This window comes from Phlebotomus papatasi, chromosome 3 (genome assembly GCF_024763615.1).
Source record: "Phlebotomus papatasi isolate M1 chromosome 3, Ppap_2.1, whole genome shotgun sequence".
NCBI lineage: Eukaryota > Metazoa > Arthropoda > Insecta > Diptera > Psychodidae > Phlebotomus > Phlebotomus papatasi.
In genome coordinates this window covers 46,542,336-46,561,803 of record NC_077224.1, presented here as the reverse complement: position 1 = coordinate 46,561,803, position 19,468 = coordinate 46,542,336, and the positions used below count along the sequence as shown (strand labels likewise).

General features: G+C 32.1%; 1 protein-coding gene across 2 annotated transcripts in view; it reads right to left on the bottom strand.

Moving 5' to 3' along the window:
* The window catches only part of LOC129808006 (neuropilin and tolloid-like protein 1), a 176,884-nt gene that overhangs the window by 74,367 nt on the left and 83,049 nt on the right, over positions 1-19,468 (bottom strand). For both annotated transcript variants that reach the window (XM_055857640.1, XM_055857639.1), the window contains exon 3: positions 11,663-11,872. In XM_055857640.1, coding sequence (XP_055713615.1) covers positions 11,663-11,872 — 210 coding nt within the window. The remainder of the gene's footprint in view (positions 1-11,662; positions 11,873-19,468) is intronic.

Sequence of the window (19,468 nt, the reverse complement as noted above, 5' to 3'; positions counted from 1 at the left end):
CACAAAGTTTCTACTTTTTTACGCGAAATACAGGAACCAGCTGGGAAATTTTACGCGAAATTTAAAGATTGATTCATTATTAACATAAACAGAAACAATTTTTTTTTTAAGAAAACTAATCAATTTTCATAAAAAACACCGAAGGAAAACCCTCTGCACTTCACCAAAAATCACAAGACTGTTAGAAAAACACAAGAGATCTGTCACATTTTTTGTAAGGCTCTTTCCACACTGAGTCCTTTACAATGCAATTTAAATTCAAATTATACGTAAAATTTAACAGTATTTGTGTTAATACATCCTAAAATGAATAAATATTTAAAAACAAAATGAATTCATTGACAATTTGAAGATTACATACATAATTTTAATTAATTTATTTGCTTGGCCGAAATTACACTCAAAGTGGCCGAAATTTGGCACACTTACCCTATTAAAATATTACTTTATGTCCACGACGATACTTATCGCTGGCTTCTTAACTTTATTAACTTTTAATCAGATTAACTGCAATATGAAAGCTGGTCGAAATTTCAAAAGACACATAGCCCTTTTAAAGAAGAACCAAACTTAATATTCTTAACCTTTTTCAAAATTATTTGAAAGTGCGTAGGGTCGAAGGAATACCTATTTGGAAGGGAACACCTATCAGCAATTTCGTCAAAATATTGAAATTTATTATAGGTACAGTATCGGTCGAAAAGTTTGTTGAGGAAGTTATATTCAAGAAATATGATGAAATAATACAGGAAAAAATATACTTTTTAAATTATTCTTTTTGCAAATGAGTTGCCTAATCCATATCATACATTCAAAAATTAACTAATTTTAATTCATATCAAAAAATAATTGTTTTTCAAAAGTTGATCATTTTTTATAGGCCAAAAGTTTCTTGACACTTTAAAAAAAAAATTAATATCCTGAATAATCCTAAAGCGAATGAAATCTTTCCCCTCCGACTGCATAGTAACAAAGTATCAAGGGAAATCAGTGACAATTTTAAAGTAATAACTGTGGTTTATAAATTGCTTCTAAAATCGTAAATAGACATTTATCCGAAACTTTACTATCATAAAATATTGTACATGCTATATAGAAGACTTTTAAAACTTGTACAATACAGTCTGTAGTGAAAACATTTGCTTTTAAAAACTTACTAATTCACTGAATACACATAAACATTTTCCATTTTTTGTAGCTTGTCGAAAAAAAATCAAAAGTCATAAAATTTATGGTCATGATTTTCGCCCAAAAAGAAATCCTGTAATAATATTTTATGTCGATTGTGAAGGGTAGGGGACAGAGAAAAGTTGACATCGGTGGTGTAGACTGTGAACATAATGCTTGACTTTAATTCACATGGGGATGTCAGAAGAAAAATACAATATATCCATGAAGGAACATCTGGAAAATCTTTGTGGCGAAAACAGGCATGCTCACTTTCACAATCATCGAGAAATGCCTTTACAAATGTACCACGAAATTCTTGGCACTTTGGGACACGCACATAGGGCTTTTTGGTAAATGCTGATGGTATATCTTTGATACATTAGTGGTGCGATAATGGACATTTGACAGGACACCGTTTTCCTCAGCATCAGCACTGTAGTATAATGTGCTCCAAAACAAGAATATGGAGATATAATATCAACCCCAATAGAATTTCATGTTCGTGAGATTAACGAGATTAAGGATGGCAGCTATAACTGAAGATGATTTTTTGAATGGCTGAACAATTGTGAAGGCGAGAAAAGTAATGTTTGAAAGAACAATTCATGATGACAAGTGTTATTGCGTGTGTATTCTCATCAATATAAGCTTTTTCGAAAGGAAAGGTAACATTGTATGTTTAACAGAAATTTCATAGAATAGCACTTTGGAATAAATTAATATAAAGTGTCTCTTGTGCAAATATTTACAATAATTTACATAAGTACGTTTGGTGAAAAGTCTTTATACCAAATTACTGAAGGTGTTTGTTTAATTGCTCTTATATGGATCTATGTAAATATGAGCCTGTAATTGTTAAATTGAAACTTTACAAAGACTTTAGAGGCATTTATAAAAGAGGATTTATCACTAAAGGCAGTGACAAAGGGTTTCAGCTTTGGGGAATGCTCAAATTTTTGACACAGATACTATACATATTCACATTCGGTTAATAAAGTGGATCGATTTATAAGAATAAGAATTGCGTTCCTTAAGTTGACTTTTTTTATATTTACAGGTCCATAGGGTCATTTGCCTAAAGCGAGACAGTTTGGAAAGTTGGACAAAGCAGTGTGGAATGTGAGACACCTCCTTAAAAACTTGATAATAAATCAATTAAATATTTATATTTTCGATAAAAAGATCATTAAACTTAATTTTATGATTATTTCAGAAGTTAAAAATGCAAAAATCGTTATAAAACAATCAAAGGATGACTTGCAAGAAGAATTTAAAAAATGTATTGCACGCGTGATATTCATAACCTTAACACGGTAGTTGTCATTTTCTCTGTTTCTTATGGAAGTTGCTAGAAAAATATCAAAGTGTTTTGTTTGATTTTTTGGCATAATTTGTGAAATATTGTTAAGTCCGCAGTGAAAATCGAAGGACATAAGGTAAAGTACCCTGTAGTCGGCCGGTTTCTCAACTCGGCCAGTGCGACTATTTATTCAATTTACTTAGATTTGTTATAATATGGTCTTACCGATTTAACATTATAAGGTGTATTATATTATATATAACGTAAATCAGTGAAAATTTCATAGAAGTTGACTATAAAACGTTAATAAATTGGTTAAATAATTCAACTGGCCGAGTTGAGAAATCGGCCGACTAGAGGGTACTTTACCTTACATCCATTTAAAATGTTAATAAAAAATATTTGTGATATATTGAAGTTAAAAAGGAAAGAAAAGTGATTTAATTACGTGTTGCTTTTAAAACAAGTTTTATGAAATTTTGGACAAGTTGATTTTGTGAATGAATTTGGTGGTTTTGTGCAGTGAAATCATGTTAACAAGAACGACAAAGATCTTTAAGTATCCGGAGAAATAGTTACAACAGCAGTTAGCAGCTGATAAGGAGAAAATCTCCTGGAAAAGTCTGCAAAGATTTCCAGATTCCGAAGACCACTTTTTCTGACAGAATGGATAGTAAACATCGCAAAAACTCCTGAAGAAAGACAAATAGGAGCCTCTACAGAACTCCCAAAGCAAGTGGAAAAGGATTTGGGCGGATGGGGAATTGAAATGTGCTAAACATTGCATCCGCTTTAAAACTATAACTGCTGGACAGCGCAAGGCGTCTGTGAAATTTACAGAACCTCTTTTTAGTTGGACGTCCAGGAAGTTCTTGCTAATTAGCATTCCTCAACTGTTACCTGGACATAAAGGAGGGATTAGCATGACCATCAAATATGCAAGTATACAGAGAAAAGCCTCAACATTTGATTTTCTACATATTTTGTATGATATTTTGTTATTAATATCACTATGTCCAACTTATCAAAAGTTTTTGTCCAACTTTGCAAAATTTTGTTCATCTTTTCAAAATGTGTTATTTTTTAATTTCCGTGAATTTTCCGATTATTCGGTTGCAATATTTAATAACAACTGTTAATATTCTGTTAAAATATTTGTCAAAGAATTTCATGATACAAAAACAATGGTAAAAAATAATTATTTATTCAGTTTGAAAATGCATTGGAAATTGAAGTTTTTCTTAAGTGTCTCGCTTTCCACCATTCACCCTAGCCGATTTGAAGCGACAGAGGATTATACCCAAAACGAACCGTTTTTCGAACGAAAAAAAAACAGTTTTCACGAGAATTTTTAAAATTCACTTAGGAACTCTTTTTCGACGTAACTGTTTGTCTTCATTCCATTTCTGCACAGATTTTGACGCATTTCGACAAAGGGGTAGAAAAATGTTCTCATGGATCGGAATAGTTTTTTATTAGAGGAAATTGCATTTGAATATTTTGAGAATAATATTTCAAAATATTATTCTTAGCCCAAAACAGCTTTGAGACTACTGACCTATTGACTTGATTCAAACAGCTCATCAAAAGTCTTCAAATAGTTTTGGAAAGCAAATATTAGCTTTTCTTTTAGCTTTCTTTGTACAAACACCCCTAAGAAGATTTTAACAAGATTTCTATTTAAAATTCAATATAAAACCATGCATCGTTTTTTATGATCCCAAATTATTTGCAAAGACGAAAGCACTTCTACAAAAAAAACTCCAAAATGTTTGAAACATTTACAAAATTGGGTTTTCTTGGATGAAAATTTCGATTAAGAAGAGAAATGTTCTTTTTTATTCTGTTTTAAAAATTAAAAAATGTAAAATTCAATTTTACAGCGAATTCCGTAAGCTAAAAACTTGCAAAGATCACAAAAATTTGTCTCTGAAGAAAACTTCGAGAATTTTATCAAAATTAGAATGGAAAATGTTCAAAACCTTTTTACAAGACAACAATGTGGCGTTCATTGAGGAAAATCGATCAATATTGACCCCAAAAATTCTTATGAAAAACCATTTTAAAAATAAAAAAAAAAAATAAATTTTGCACAAATCTTTTGATTTTTTTTCATCAATTCTCGACTTTTATTGATTTTTAATACAAGTTAAATAATTTTTGGCTTTTTGAAATACCCATAACAAATTGGATCCAATAAAACATTTCAAAAAAGAAAAGTAAAAGCATCTTGGACGAAAATGTCACTAAGGTGGACTAAATCTCAATGCTAATGATTTTTTCCGGTTTTATAACTTCTGTTTTTATTTTTTTGAATACCGTGTAGGAGAAGCAACGGCCTCTTCCTGCCCCTTTTCCACTATGTCCTTTTTTTAGTGTTTAATTAGAATTGAATAGTGGATTAAAACTTTAAAACGTGTAATATTAAAGGTACCTACCGGATGGATAAAATTAAGTGTCTTATGAGTTAGAAAAAAACGTATAAAATATTTGAAAGATCTATTCAGGGGGGCCTCAGGGTAGGGGCCCCGTCAGAATTATCTCTTTGCTAGCCCCTATATCCGTCCCAGGTATGTAGGCCAATTAGCCTTAATTACAGGGGCTCATCAAATCTAATAAAAAGTGAAGCTATTTTTCACTTTTTCTTGTAAAAATTTTGCAAATATTGCACCGCGACTTAAACCAATTTGCTTGTAATTCTTGTATTCTTTTGGCGAACATTATGAAATATGTATTTTCAGATAGCTTTTAATGCACGATTTCGAAATATATCAGACTGATAAGTCAATTCTCTTTGGGAAAAAACTTGCCAACAGTCTTCAGTGTCTCTAGGCAAAAACGTATGGAAAAATGAAATGTCGAGAGGCCCCTGCTTAATTATAACCAATTAAAATTGATTTACATCAGTCAAAAATTCAAAAGTCTTTCCAATGCATAAGAACTTGCCATAGTCGGTTGGCAAAAACGTTCTTCAGAGACGATTAATACGTGATTTGATATTGGGAAAGCTGTTGTTAGGATCTTGAAGGCTATTCTCGTATCTAAACATATCCAAAATGAAGACAATATGTTAAGATGATTAAGGTAAGACGAGGCAAAACGGAATCATATCTATTTTAAAATTTTGAGGTTTTCTCAGTCTTTCAGAATGGTCAAAGTGAAAAAAAGACTACGAAGAAGTAGAAGATTTTACAACCAAGGGTACTTCTTTGTTGTTTTATTCCTTTCGCCATCTTTGTCATGAAATCTCAAAGTTCCAAATTAGACATGATTCCAAAGTTCCCCATCTTACCCTTCTTCAAGATATTCCAAATAAGGTAAAGTGCCCTCAAGTTGACCGGTTCACTTCAAGTTGACCGGTATGTTTTCAGATAGAAAGGGAAGGTTTGGAAGAAAACTATTACAGTAGAGCAGAGATGTGCAAGAAACCGTTGAAACCGAATTAACGTCAAATGAAACATGTACGTCAATGGTCAAAACGCTACTATAACAAACTTATTTTGACGTTAATTCGGTTTCAACGGTTTCTTGCACACCTCTGCAGTAGAGCCTCGCTATAGGTCATATTTGCTTCCAGATTTGACACTTGGGTCGCACTATAGTCCATGTCATTTTTCAAAATTATCAACGACTTTTGGTATTAAAATTGCTCGACGGCTTCCACTTTCTTTGCGATTGTGGCATTTGTCCTCGCTCTCTTTATTATGGATCACAATTATCACAACTAATTCAATAAATTTTGCCAAAAATATTAAAAAAAAATAAGACAACATTTGCATGTCGCGTACTAGAAAACATAACCTAACTTAAAATCATTGTTTTGAAATCAACGGTCGATAAATTGTGGACTATAGAGCGATGGCCTATGGCAGAGTTATACTGTAAAATCACATTCTTATTGTGAACGTTAATATACTGGGGAAAGGATTTCCTGAAGATCCCAAGTCACTATTTCTAACCGTTTGTTATGTAACACTGCACACTACCAGAGGAACGGACGGGTATACTGTAATGTGACGTAAATTCAACATTCCCATATCACACCTATGTTTTCTCTGTAGAGTTTGAGCAATAAAATAATTTGAAGTAAACAGCAAATTGAATTGAATAGTTAATAATATCATCCAATAAATAAATATTGCATTTTAAAAATGAATGAAGCTCCATTTAATATGATAATTTCGGCTTCAAATATTATCATGCCACATTAATATTTTTATTAACAGAAAGAAATGGAGCAAAAAATGCTGTTTTTCTAGAAAAAAAATACGACAGTCGTAAAAAAATCTAATGCACCGAAATACTTTCGCTTTATTATTCATTGAAATGCCTAAAGAGTAATTTCACTTAATAGCATGTTTTATATGAAGTGACAAATTGTGATACCAAATGCTTCAGTCACATACAGAACGGAAATACATATCAAATTCGTCTCATTGGATGTTAATAAGGGGAAATTGAATATATAAATATACATATAATTCAGAATTACCTGTTGATTGTAGAAGTTTTATATATCAAATCCAATTTCTCGAGACAGCACAATTTTTCAATACCAAATTGTACAAACATCTACGTATAACATATATAGCCTACATAGCGTTAGTACTACGAGTTATATATGCGTACTTCCGTATGTCTAAGAAAATTTAATTTGATCTACAGCAAATTTGTGGAATTGACGTATTTTTTGCGTTTTTTCTTTTCCGAATGAAAGCTACCACAACTCCTAAGCAACCACTTGAACTTAAATTGAGAAATAAATAGAGATTTGACATAACGTTTTTATATTTGATGTTTGTCAAATCTTTCATTATGTATAAAAACATATTAATAGAACAAAGTTCCAATGTGGTTTTCCATTGCGAAAGCGTCTGTCTACAAGTTGTGCAAAATATGCTTTAAATATGGCTGCTATTTGCTGCTTTATTGGACAAAAAAAAACTTTTTACACAGGAATTATTTCAGTTTCGAGACAGATGGGAGTCTTCGGGAGAATAAAGTTGCGAATACAGTAGATGGTAATGCAACTCGTATTTCGAATATTGAGACTTTGTATTTTAGAGCAGATAATTTGGCTCGGTGAAAATGATTTATTTACACAGCAAGTCAGTTTGAATGACAATACACACAATTTGCTTTTTTCAACTTATTACCGACTTATTACCAACTTATTACGGTAAGAGATATTGACTTCCGATGTTCGATGACTCCAAATATAATAAAGCATTATCTTCAGACTTTTTTTTTGCCTTTTTCGGAAGTAACATTTATGACCGAAAAAATCACCATTTTGAATTTTTCAAAGTTAAAGTTCTACTACCCTGGAACTGGAGAGCATATTTTCATCGGATTCTCTTAAATTTGATTTTTTAAAGCCATAAATTTTAAAATCTTTTTTCTTTAATGTCACTCAATGGGTCAATGGGTAGAGCACACACTCAATGATGCAAGTGTCCCGGGTTCGAATCTCCTTTAGGTCACCAGGAATTTTTCTGGCGTTAAAGGTGTTCGGATTGCATCTAGTGAGTTTCACTGCATTTGATTCCACGGGGCATGAGACTGACAACGTCATCCCGTACAATAAAAAATAATAATGCAAACTAGGCTGTATCGGTTACAACCATTAAGGAATTTATTGATTTATCTTTTGCGAGATTTTTCATAAGAGCAAAAGCCACGGAATTCTCACGCACATTATTACTATTTTTTTGTTTTTTTTTTAAGTTAGCATAAATGTTAGGTAGTGTGAGGCTTCCTTATTATGAAAAGTTCGAGTATTCTATAAGTGAAAGTTTCAGAGATAATCGACTTTAAAGTGTTTCAGGTACTTTTGTACATTTTAAAGGTTCTTAACGAGATCGATTGATAAGGAAGGTGTGATAGATAGAGAGACCTCAAATTTTACTCCCAGTTTAAGAATTACTAAACGAAATTCGCATTATTTCTATAGGGGGGAAATAGAACACCTTGAAATAGATCACCTTTGAAATTGGACATATGTGCCTAATTTTTAAAGCGGACCTAATTCAAAGGTGCCTCCACTTGCCCCTAAATATCGTGCGAATTTGCCACAATTCAAATTTGCAATGCATCTGTATAAACTGATCTAGGCTTATCGCTGACTTTTACAGTGTACAAATTTCCAATTCCAAAAATTTGAAGCAAAACGTTTATGTGGATCATTTGTTTTGCGCATCTCTTAATGCACTTGTCCTCGTTTCGTATATAGAATCATATGGTGATAAATACAAGCATCATTCATTGTTATAAAACCACGCATAAAATCGGTTTTATTCTTCTTAAAACAGTTCAATGACGTTGATAAATTCCCTTTAATGCAAATTTCCAAAAGGAATTTTCAAATAAATATTTTATGCTAAATTTATTATATTCCATTATTTAAAATCCTATACTAATATTATCTCACAATAAACGTTAAAATTTTAATGGCTTTTCTCAATTTTTCTAAACAATTTCTTTTAAAGAAAAAGATACCCTCATAGGGATATATTGACAATCTTATACGAGATTCATGCCTAATGCCCTAGATAGACTTATAATGGCTTGAGACCTAAGGCTTAGCCATTATAGCTTAACTTCTTTAATTTTTTATCAGTAAAGAATTTTTGTAAAATTTGGACTTAAGATTGGATTATTAAGGGCAAATGATCAATTACATTCTGAAAAATCAATAATATTAATTGCTATTTAGGATTTTGAGACTTTAGGGAACTGGGCTAAACCTCTGGTCTGAAGACCGCTTTACGACTTAAGCCGGGAGATATCTTAGTGGGCAACTGATGGAAATGTAGCTAAATCATTATTTTGAATATAATTACGCTAAACCGTTTCTAGGCTTAAGTTGAAGGTGTGTCCAGTACATAAGGCTCGACAGTATGACTTAGTTTCTCTAATTTCTTGTTAATTAATTTTTGAAAAAAAGTTCAATAAGCTAAAGTAGCCTCGCTCGACCGGTCCTTCGTCTCGACCGGTAGATTTATTTATTCAATTTATTTATATTTGCTATAATATTTTGTGTATGATCTAACATCTCTAACATTAGGGGAAAGTGCCCATGCTTTACACGTCCCAAGCTTTACATTGACTAAATTTTTCGTATGTTTTTCAATAAATATGACTCATCTTTTCTATATTTTAAAAACTAGAGGAAAGTGTCTTGTTTATAAAATATGTTGCGGAGTCGTATTTATTCAGAAACATAGGAAAAATTTAGTCATTGTAAAGCTTGGGACCGTGCAAAGCATGGCCACTTTCCCCTAATAGGTCAATTATTACATGAATAATATGAACCAGTGACAAATTCATAGAAATTGACGAAATTGACCATCAAGCATTCCAAAATTGACCCACTTGGTCGAATCGAGGAACCCGGTCGAGTGAGGGTACTTTACCTTATTTCATATTGAGAGTTTGAAAACCCAATAAAATTGCTTTCAATTTAGAATTTCGAGGCCTTTGGGGACTGCACTATACCTTCAATCTATAAGCCTTATTAAAATGATTTCACGCTATATTTTTAACTAAAAATAATTATCATATGCCCAAAGAAATGTACCATAGATTCATACAGAGAATTAGGTTAAGTGTGCCAAATTTCGGCATAGTTGCATGCAAGCGTCAAAGTCTCAAGTTTGAAATGTAATATTTTAAATACAAATTGATTTTTTTTTATTCTTTCTTCTGAAAGAGTGTTGCTTGGAACCTTGTAAAGAGTTTACCGTCTTTATTTATTCTAAAATCATTCTTAATACATTTTAAAATGAATAAAAATATAGACACAGCTTTGGTACCCTATTTCGGCCACCTTCATTCTCATATAGTTCCTTGCCCTTCGGGAATTCTTATCTAATATCTTTTTCACGTCATCTTGTTTGTCGAAGCTACATTTTTTGTTATTCTTTTGCATTGTATAATCTCTAGAGTACGTAAAATCTAAAAATTTATGAGAATTAGAGGAACAAAAAAGGTGGGCGAAATTGCAAGCTAGACGGAATTAGGCACACTTACCCTATACCTAAGAAACTGACCACAATTTATAATTCTACTTTTTTATTTAAATGGCAATCTAGGGGCATTTTAAGTAACCTGTATACATATCTTCTGAATCGTTTTAAAATTCTGAAATGTCACAGATTTTCTATATTACACTCGTCGTTAATGTACGTATATTGGTATATGTATATATATATATATATATACATATAATAAATACACATATACCATTTGGACAGATATTTGGAAGCACCATGTGTAAAATGATCACTTGGTCGAAAAGTGAATTATGATTCATTACTTATCGCGTATTTCACCACATTTATATTCAAATTGTCTCTATAACTAAGTGCCACTATTTAGAACACAATCGACACAAATCCGCAACCAAATACAAAACCGCATTGGCAAATAATTTATATGCCCACCGCCATTGTTACACATGATTTCCAGTTTATGTTCAATAAAGATGAAATATCAAACTTTACTTTTAGAAAATCGAGCGAAACTTTACGCGAAAATATAACAAAATATATGTATAGTATGTTTTCGCACATTGTGTTGGATAACAATGGAAACATTCACCATGTGTTGATAGTAAAAGGGCAGTTCGATGTAATTCTCATCGTATCTCTATTCCATTTTTTATTTCTTTTTTATTTCTAAAAAATGGCATGGTTGGGCATAGTTATAGAGTTCAATAAACGCATGATAATTTCACAAATATTTGCATTACCATTAACTAAGTTAGTGGATATGTTGATAAACAAATCACTTTATCTAAATATTGAAGAGATTTTAAAATCAATTGCGTTAAATAAAATTACACAAATATATTTGCAGATCAAATTGATGTACAAATAAATTTGTATACAGAGAATTAATTATAATTTGTGTGGAAATTATTCCAACATATCAATTCTGAATGAATTATTGTGATATATGTACCTTTAGATATTTAGATATATATAATTCAAAATATATAACTTATCCTGCAATTATTGTACCGATCAAATCCAGCCCCAAATTAATTTTCTCAGTTTAATTTAAATTAAACCTTTAGTTAATTTTTCAAATGATAGTTGTACTTGAATTTTCAATCAATGACGGAAATTTCACATAATAAACATTCAGTGTTGACCCTCAGTGTTGAATGTTGTAGTATACAATATTTACCTTCGAGAACGACAACACAGTCTGTTTTATTTGGGTAGTTGCCTGGATAACCGGGACTGTAGAGTGTTTTTGCTTCCGGATCTCCAATCACGAAACTCTCACAGACAGCCAAACTGGAAGTGCTTGCATATTCTGGTGGAACGGCTCGTTTCGTCTTGCCTATCATATTGATCTCATCAACATTGTCTTTGGCTAGTGAATGACATGTCACTGAAATTGATAAAATAACATTATATGTTAGATTCTTTCATGATTCATTTTCTTAGATTGATTTTTTTTGCGTGAATGCATAAATATCCATTAGCCATGTAGGGGACAACGGGGCACTTTCGAAACGTCTCAATAAAAAAATAACTTTAATTCGGTACTTTAATTGTTTTGTGATTGGGAAAATTATTTCACCTAAAGAGTAGAGTTTCTGAACAAACTTATCCACTGTGGGGGCAGTTTCAAACAAAAATGGGGCAGCTTTCGAGAAAGGAAAATCAACCTTAGTCCAAAGATTGAATTAAACATCCTATATTAAGTATATAAAATCAAAGAGAAAAGGTTTTATTATAGAATATTGCTTTTATTTCAAATTTTGTCACATATTTCTAATTTTATTTAAGTTTCATAATTTTACATACAAGTGCAAGGCATTTTGAAAATGTAAAACTAATACAAAATGAGAAAGACCATTATATTGTTTTATAACTTGATTATTTTATAGTTTAATAGTACATTTGATATGATTTTAAAACTCATTATTTTCAAATTATTTTAAAAAGTACAATTTACGGATAATAGAATTTTGAAAAAATTATAATAACGATTTATAAGTAATTGTACAAATGAGCACAAATTTCAATTTGGCTAGTGAAAAAAAACAAATTTGGGCATTAGCCACTTAATATTTTTAAAATCAATGAAATAAAAAGATGTTTGTATTTACAGTGCCCGGAAAAAGTGATACAATGTTTTGTAGTGCTGCATAAAAAATTAAATATTTCATGATCTAATTCCAATATCACCTTCAACTTTTTTTACTTGATCAACACCTTATTGCATTTTTCGTTTCATATGGTTTTTTCCGTATTAGGTGAGATTCTTAACAATCTCACCTACTATAATCCTAACAAAATTTCATGTCGTCCGATCGACCTCAAACTTGGCCAAAATGTGTTTCAGCACTTCCTGATCACGAATATATATGTGGCTATTTTACGTTCCCGGCCGGCCGGCCGGCCGGCCGGCCGCTCTTTGGAGCTTAATAGCTCCTAAACTAAAAAAGATATTGACTTGCGGTTTTCGGCAAAGGTTATATATCGGGTGAAAATTGCAACTTGGTGCATTGACCCCCCACCCCCCACCCCTCCTTCCGCCATTTTGAAGACCCCCCTTTTTTTGTTTTCTCAATAGCTCCGCCCCTATGGCATTCAGCGGACTCAAATTTTAGTATGTTATAGCTGGGCCTTAGAGCTTTCCATCAATACCAAACTTAAGGTCCCCCGACCCCCCTGACCCGAGCTATAAGGGTCCAAAAAAAATTTCCTTAAATGGCCATAACTCCGGTTCTAATTGTCAGAATTTAAAAAGTGAGGGCTTTTTGGAAAGCTCTCGTAAAATGCCACTTCCCCTTCTAACATCGCAAGTTCATAAAACCACCGCTAGGGGCGCTATTATTAAAAAGAAAAGTTTTAAATCTTATAAGTTAAATAACTCAAAAATTCCATTGTGCATCGGGCTGAAATTTTAGTATGTTGTAGCCGTTGATTATACCTATCAAACAAAAAAAACCTTAAGTCGATCCATAACCCCTGACCCGAGCTATAAGGGATCAAAGTTCGAACATTGACCGGCCTCTATCTCCGGTTCTAACTAACATAGGGGCCTAAATTTTACCTTTTTGGTTTCGTCTCGATAGCACTTTCAGATGGAAGTTCAAAAAGTCCGCATAGGTGGCGCTGCGATAGCGTCAAAATTCATCGAAATTCAAAATCATTTTTCTCAAAAATTCCTTTGTGCAAGTTAATGAAATTTTAGTATGTTGTAGCCCAGTCTAGGACGTTTCCAAAATGGTGCGTAAGTGCGCTGTGGTTTCAATAGAACCGGAGATATGAGGGGTCAAAGTTCACGAAATTCAAAAAATCATATCTCCGGTTCTATGTGACCGATTTTGATGAATGAGGGCTTAAACGAAAGATCTCACTAAATGCTACAACTTTCTAGAATATTTGAACTTCGTGGGACCAACACCAGGGGCGCCACAGTCGAAAAACCAATTTCAATATCACATAACCTCAATTATCTCTACTGTCGCTGAACCGATTTTCATGATTACTTCGACATAATTGTAGAGGACATTTGTCTCTATATTTCGTCCATACATAATTTTCCGCTCAGACTATGCTATCACTCCGATTTTGCCGTTTAAGTGTGAAAAAATTGATTTTTCCCATAATAACGCTTTGAAATCACTCAGATGCCAATTTGACTGCCTCTACTCCACCAAGACACTTAAAATATGGTTTTAAATGGAAAGTCCCACAAAATACAACAATTCTTTGATATAGTTGAAGTTCAACAAATGAACACTTGGGGCACTCTGGTCGGAAAAACGAGTTCAGAAACAAAAAACCTCGCTTATCTTGGCTTTTGAGTAATCGATGAGATCATGTTCTATAGGAAAATTATAGAGTACATTCTGGTCTACATTTCATCCATATATCACTTTTCTGTCAGTTCATCCAAATCCTTGATATTTTGGTTTAAATACAAAATTTGTATAATTTCACGAATTTTATTAAAAAAAAACTGAATGGCGTCCCCCAATTACAGCTCTAAATAGAATTTGCATGCACTCCGAGTTAGCTAACGTTAAGAATCTCACCTACATAAGCCGGTTAGGATTATCTGTCCCTTTTTAAAATCAAAAGAAGTTTGTATTTACAGTGCTCGGAAAAAGTGATCCAATGTTTTATAGTTCTGTATAAAAAAAATTAAATATTTCATGATATAATTCCAATATCACCTTCAACTTTTTTTCCTTGAGAATTCTATTCTAAAGCTATTAAATATGCCTAATAAGGACTTTTTGAGAATAGTACAAATACTTTTTTGAGCCTTTTTTAAAATAGGATGCATTGGGTCATTTTTGCCGGTACTGTATAAGCGCCACTTTTTGCTCCTAAATTTTACTTTACGCACAATTTACGTAAATCAGGTTTTAATATTAGGGGGTTATACAAGTCCTCTCACTTATAACCCCTGTAAAGACAATTTTGAACCGAACTGTTGCAAAAATAGAGAAAATGAACAAATAATACATTTTACTTTAAAGAATGGCCGCTAAATATGGCGTAGGCCATATGGGCAGTAATTATATTACACATCCATGCTCTATCCTGCTTTAAAATTAACAAATTAGGAAATTGTCCCAAGTTCACTACTAAGAACTAGGTGAATTTGGTCAAAAATTCACTTTCAGCGAAGTCTACACAGTTGCTTAACCTATAAAATTGATCAAAATCGGTAGCCTCTAAACATCAGTTACGGGACAAATCGATAAGTTAATGTAATTCGTCAGAAAAACCCCGACTATTCTTCGGATTGTTCAACACCTTCTTGCATTTTTCGTTTCGTATGTTTTTTTTCTATATTATTGGACAATAGTGAAACGTTTTCGTTTCCGTAGCGGTCGTTTTTGGTCTAAAATTTCAAGATTCAGTGAATACCCCAATGAGCTTGTGAAATTTAATAAAAGTTTCGACTTATTTCTCATCCATATAAGCTTTTAAGTCGAATAGTTCATGGTTTATCAATCTTGGAAACGGATATTTAGTTAGGCTACCGGTTTTGATTGATTTTATAGGTTAGGTAACTAAAGGCTAAAAGTGAATTTTTGATCAGATTCAACTTATTCTTATTAATAAACTTGGAATAAATTTTCAATTGCTTAATTTTATAACAGAATGAAGCACGGATGTGCAGTCTAGTCACTGGTTATATGGCTTACGCCAGGTTTGGTGGACATTTTGGAAGCAAGATGATATTGTTTTTTTTTTCATTTTCTCTATATGTGCAGATTAGTGATTTCAAGAACGATTAACCGTTTTCGAAATACCGGTTTTCGAAAAAAAACCGGTTTAAAAACTTCTCCTTTCAAAAATTTAAAAAAATCTCATAAGCTTTAGTTTATTTCTTGAAAATATTTCCTTGACTTTAGGAGGGAACCTGAAGTACAAATGATTCTAAGTGTAATCTGTAGTATGGCAGTATGTTAATAATATATGAAGGATAGTAGTAATGGGTTTCCTGTACGTTTCGTCGCTTGAAAAGAATTGTTTGCTTAAAGGTTATCGGAAATTATTTCAGGATAATTGTCTTTTGTGGTTATATGTGGGATAACACCGGAAGTGACCAGTCTAGAAGGTCTACTTTTCAACCGATTTAATTAAATTTGGATTTTTTGGAAAGATTTCGAAATCAGTTGAATATTCGTAAATAACCTATCTTTTTCGTATTTACATTTTTTTATTTATTCGTATACTTGTAACTCATGCCAGAACATTCTAGAATGATTATTTCTTTACCAATTTTTGATTTTGAAATGCTTTTGTGATTTATAAAATAATTTAATCACTAGTAGGCCAGTAAGCACCAAAAAATCATTCTAAAAAAGAATTCACGAAAGCTCTATCTCATGAGATCAAGCATTCCGCAAAGCTAGGATGCTTTTCCATCTCTTTTTTTACAAATTTAATTTAAATTTTTAAATATATGTTTAGATATTGTATATTATTGTGTATGCTTAGATAATTAAATATTTTTACATATGTTTTTTGATGATTACGCAGGCGGACATTTCGTCTTTATACGAAAATACTGTACAATTATTCCTAATAACGCTTTTTCAAGATCGAAGGTTTAAAAGGCTCTAGAGAGCATATTCATCAACCGAATGGTATCAGATTTTGGGCTCGTTGGAAAGGTTTTGGGATTCATGAGAAACTTAAGCCGATTTCAATCGGTTATGAATCGGTTTACAACCGATAACTAATTTTTATCCGAAATTCATTTACATTATTTGTATTTGCATTTATTATTAATTTGATTCTGCCAATTCCTACCCAATTTGCGGTCAAATAATACCTTATTCCTAAGGTATTTTGTGCAATGTTTTGAGTAATTTATGAATCGGTTCAAATCGATTGAGAACTGGTATAAAAGTAAATGATGCGAAAGTATTTTTGAGGCATAGGGGGAAGTGGGGTTACATTGGGCTGTGGGGCTACATTTTTATACATTTTTTTCGCAAATTTCTAATGGAAACTGGGTTTTAACGTAATATAATTTGGATAGACAAAATAATTGTGGATCTACTAAATAAAATAATTGTAAGGACCAGCTTCATTGAAAAATAGGTGAAAAAGTCGTATAACAATCAAGCCCCACAGCTCAAAGTAGCCCCACCTCCTCCTACTATCTAACGGCCTCTACACATTGAGAGCAATTATGGTCAAAAATTGTTTTTTTTTAAAGAAAATTGCCTGCAGTGCTGTAGATGGACACGTCAAAATTCTGTCAAATATGGAATTTTTGATAAAAATTACTCCCAATGTGTAGAGACCTTTAAGTCACGAGTTTGAGCACTTTGCAAGGCTTGGGAGGATTTGGCACCCCTTTTTGATTTGTTTAATTTTTTAATTAAGAATTCAAACTCCAGGCGCTACAATTTAATAAAATTGCTGTACATTGGGTTCAGGTATAGCTTTAAAAAATAAAGATTTTATCCTATCACGAAAGCGGACAATGAGGCCAGTTACACCGTAGCATTGGATTGAGATTAAATTGTCTCAAAGTCGGATATTGGGACAATTTAGGCTCAATCTAGGCCAGCAATCTAAACGATTTCATTAACGCCATATACACTGCCGCATTAGATTGAGACTGAATTCTCCCAAAATCCGATTTTGAGACAGTTTAATCTTAATCTAATGCGGCGGTAGGCTCAATGTCTTTTCCTAAAACTGCCCAATTCTCCCCTACGAAAGATATAAGTATAAACATCATATATACATGTACAGTGTGATGTCAAAGATTCTGAACTCTGTGATCAAGACAAAATGTATGGAACAAGCAATTGATTGATTGAAGTACAATCCACCCACTCCGTCTCCAATGGTATATTTTCTTCCGGAGGTTAATTGCGTCAAAAGCCACATGCTATAGACACCCTATATGGTGGTTGGGAGTCTGTGCCGCTCAATATGTGATTATTTTCTGGGTCACTGATTAACTATCATGTGAGGTTATAATGGGGAGAATTGACTCAAGTGACTTTATCACTTTTCATTAATCTTGTCTGTAAATGCTATCTTGAACATCTTCCGATTATTCTGAGTTAAGAAAAAGTTATGACCCCATTTAGGGTAACTAATTTATTGATTTCTTGAAAACTTTATATATACCACATTTCAGTCATGCTCACAAATTTATTTAAAACATTATAAATTATTTATATGCTTATTTGTTCAGTAGTGCCATCAAGAAAAAATGCCTTCCTTATGTATCATCATTGTCACCTTTCAAAGAAAAAATAAATAAATGAAATCATATTGATTTCAGGACATAAGACCTTACAAGTCTCTTCTATTCAAATTCTTATTTTAAATTACAATAAAAAACGTGTGCTGCGGAAATTTACGAAAAAGGTACAAAACTTGTTGCTTCATAATAATTTACATGAAAATCGTATATATTTTTTTCATACGCTGCCCTTTTCCTTACCGCCTCTACATTTATCAAATACTATAGCTTTTCGAATGATTATAGCATCACACAATAAATATTCTTTATTGGACTTTAATATACCCTTAGCAACATTCATCTTATAATAATAGTAGCTAGAGTTATATTTAATTTCAACACGAACTTAATCTCTTTATCACAATATTATAGTATTATTAATGTTGGTTTCCTTTTTGTACTGTATCGGTAGCATGTAAAAAGGTTCTACCAGAAAACAAAAGGCATTAGCTAAATAATAAGAAATTGTAAAATTGAATAAATGTAATGTACAAAAGTCCAACAGAGAAACAATGAGAGAGATTCAAAAAACACCACGGTAAATGCTCAGTCTTTGTTTGTTAAAATTAATGAACTCAAATTCATTGTAAGCTATTGTGGAAGTTTTTTTTTCCAAACAGTTTTTACTAACCGTTTTTACAATATCTCTTAAGCGTATGTTGAATTGTTCTTCAGTTGTGAATTTTAAAGCACAATATGTATTAAAGCATAAGTACTAAAATCAAAAGAAATTAACAAGTTTAATTTCATATTTAAAAGATTATTGTGAATTTATATCTAATCTATTTTGGGGATGCTTCATTCGTGTAACATTAAGGTATGGTGTTCTTAAGATTGGTAATTTTCATATTAGTTGTTCTACAAGTACTTAAAATAAAGAAATTGCATTAAATTAGGCAAAGTATACAATGGCTCCGTTCAGTAATAAACTTTCGAAGAGACAAAGCCACTACAAAGCCTAGTCAAACCTATTCGAAAATCTACCGTAAAAGTCTAAAGTGTAAGTTCATGTACTCGCCGCTTTAGCGCTGATTGTTCTGTTATTTCGAATTTCGGTATTCTTTGACACATCAATCGTCAACAATGTGAACGACAGCGTGTAAACGTTTGCTATAAACAGTTAATTTTGTTTGTAAACGTTCATAAAATTTTGTCAATTGTTCATAAACTTTTGCCAGACAGACAAAAATGTACGAACAAATGTTTTCAAAAGTTCAAAAAATGTTCGTCAAGTAG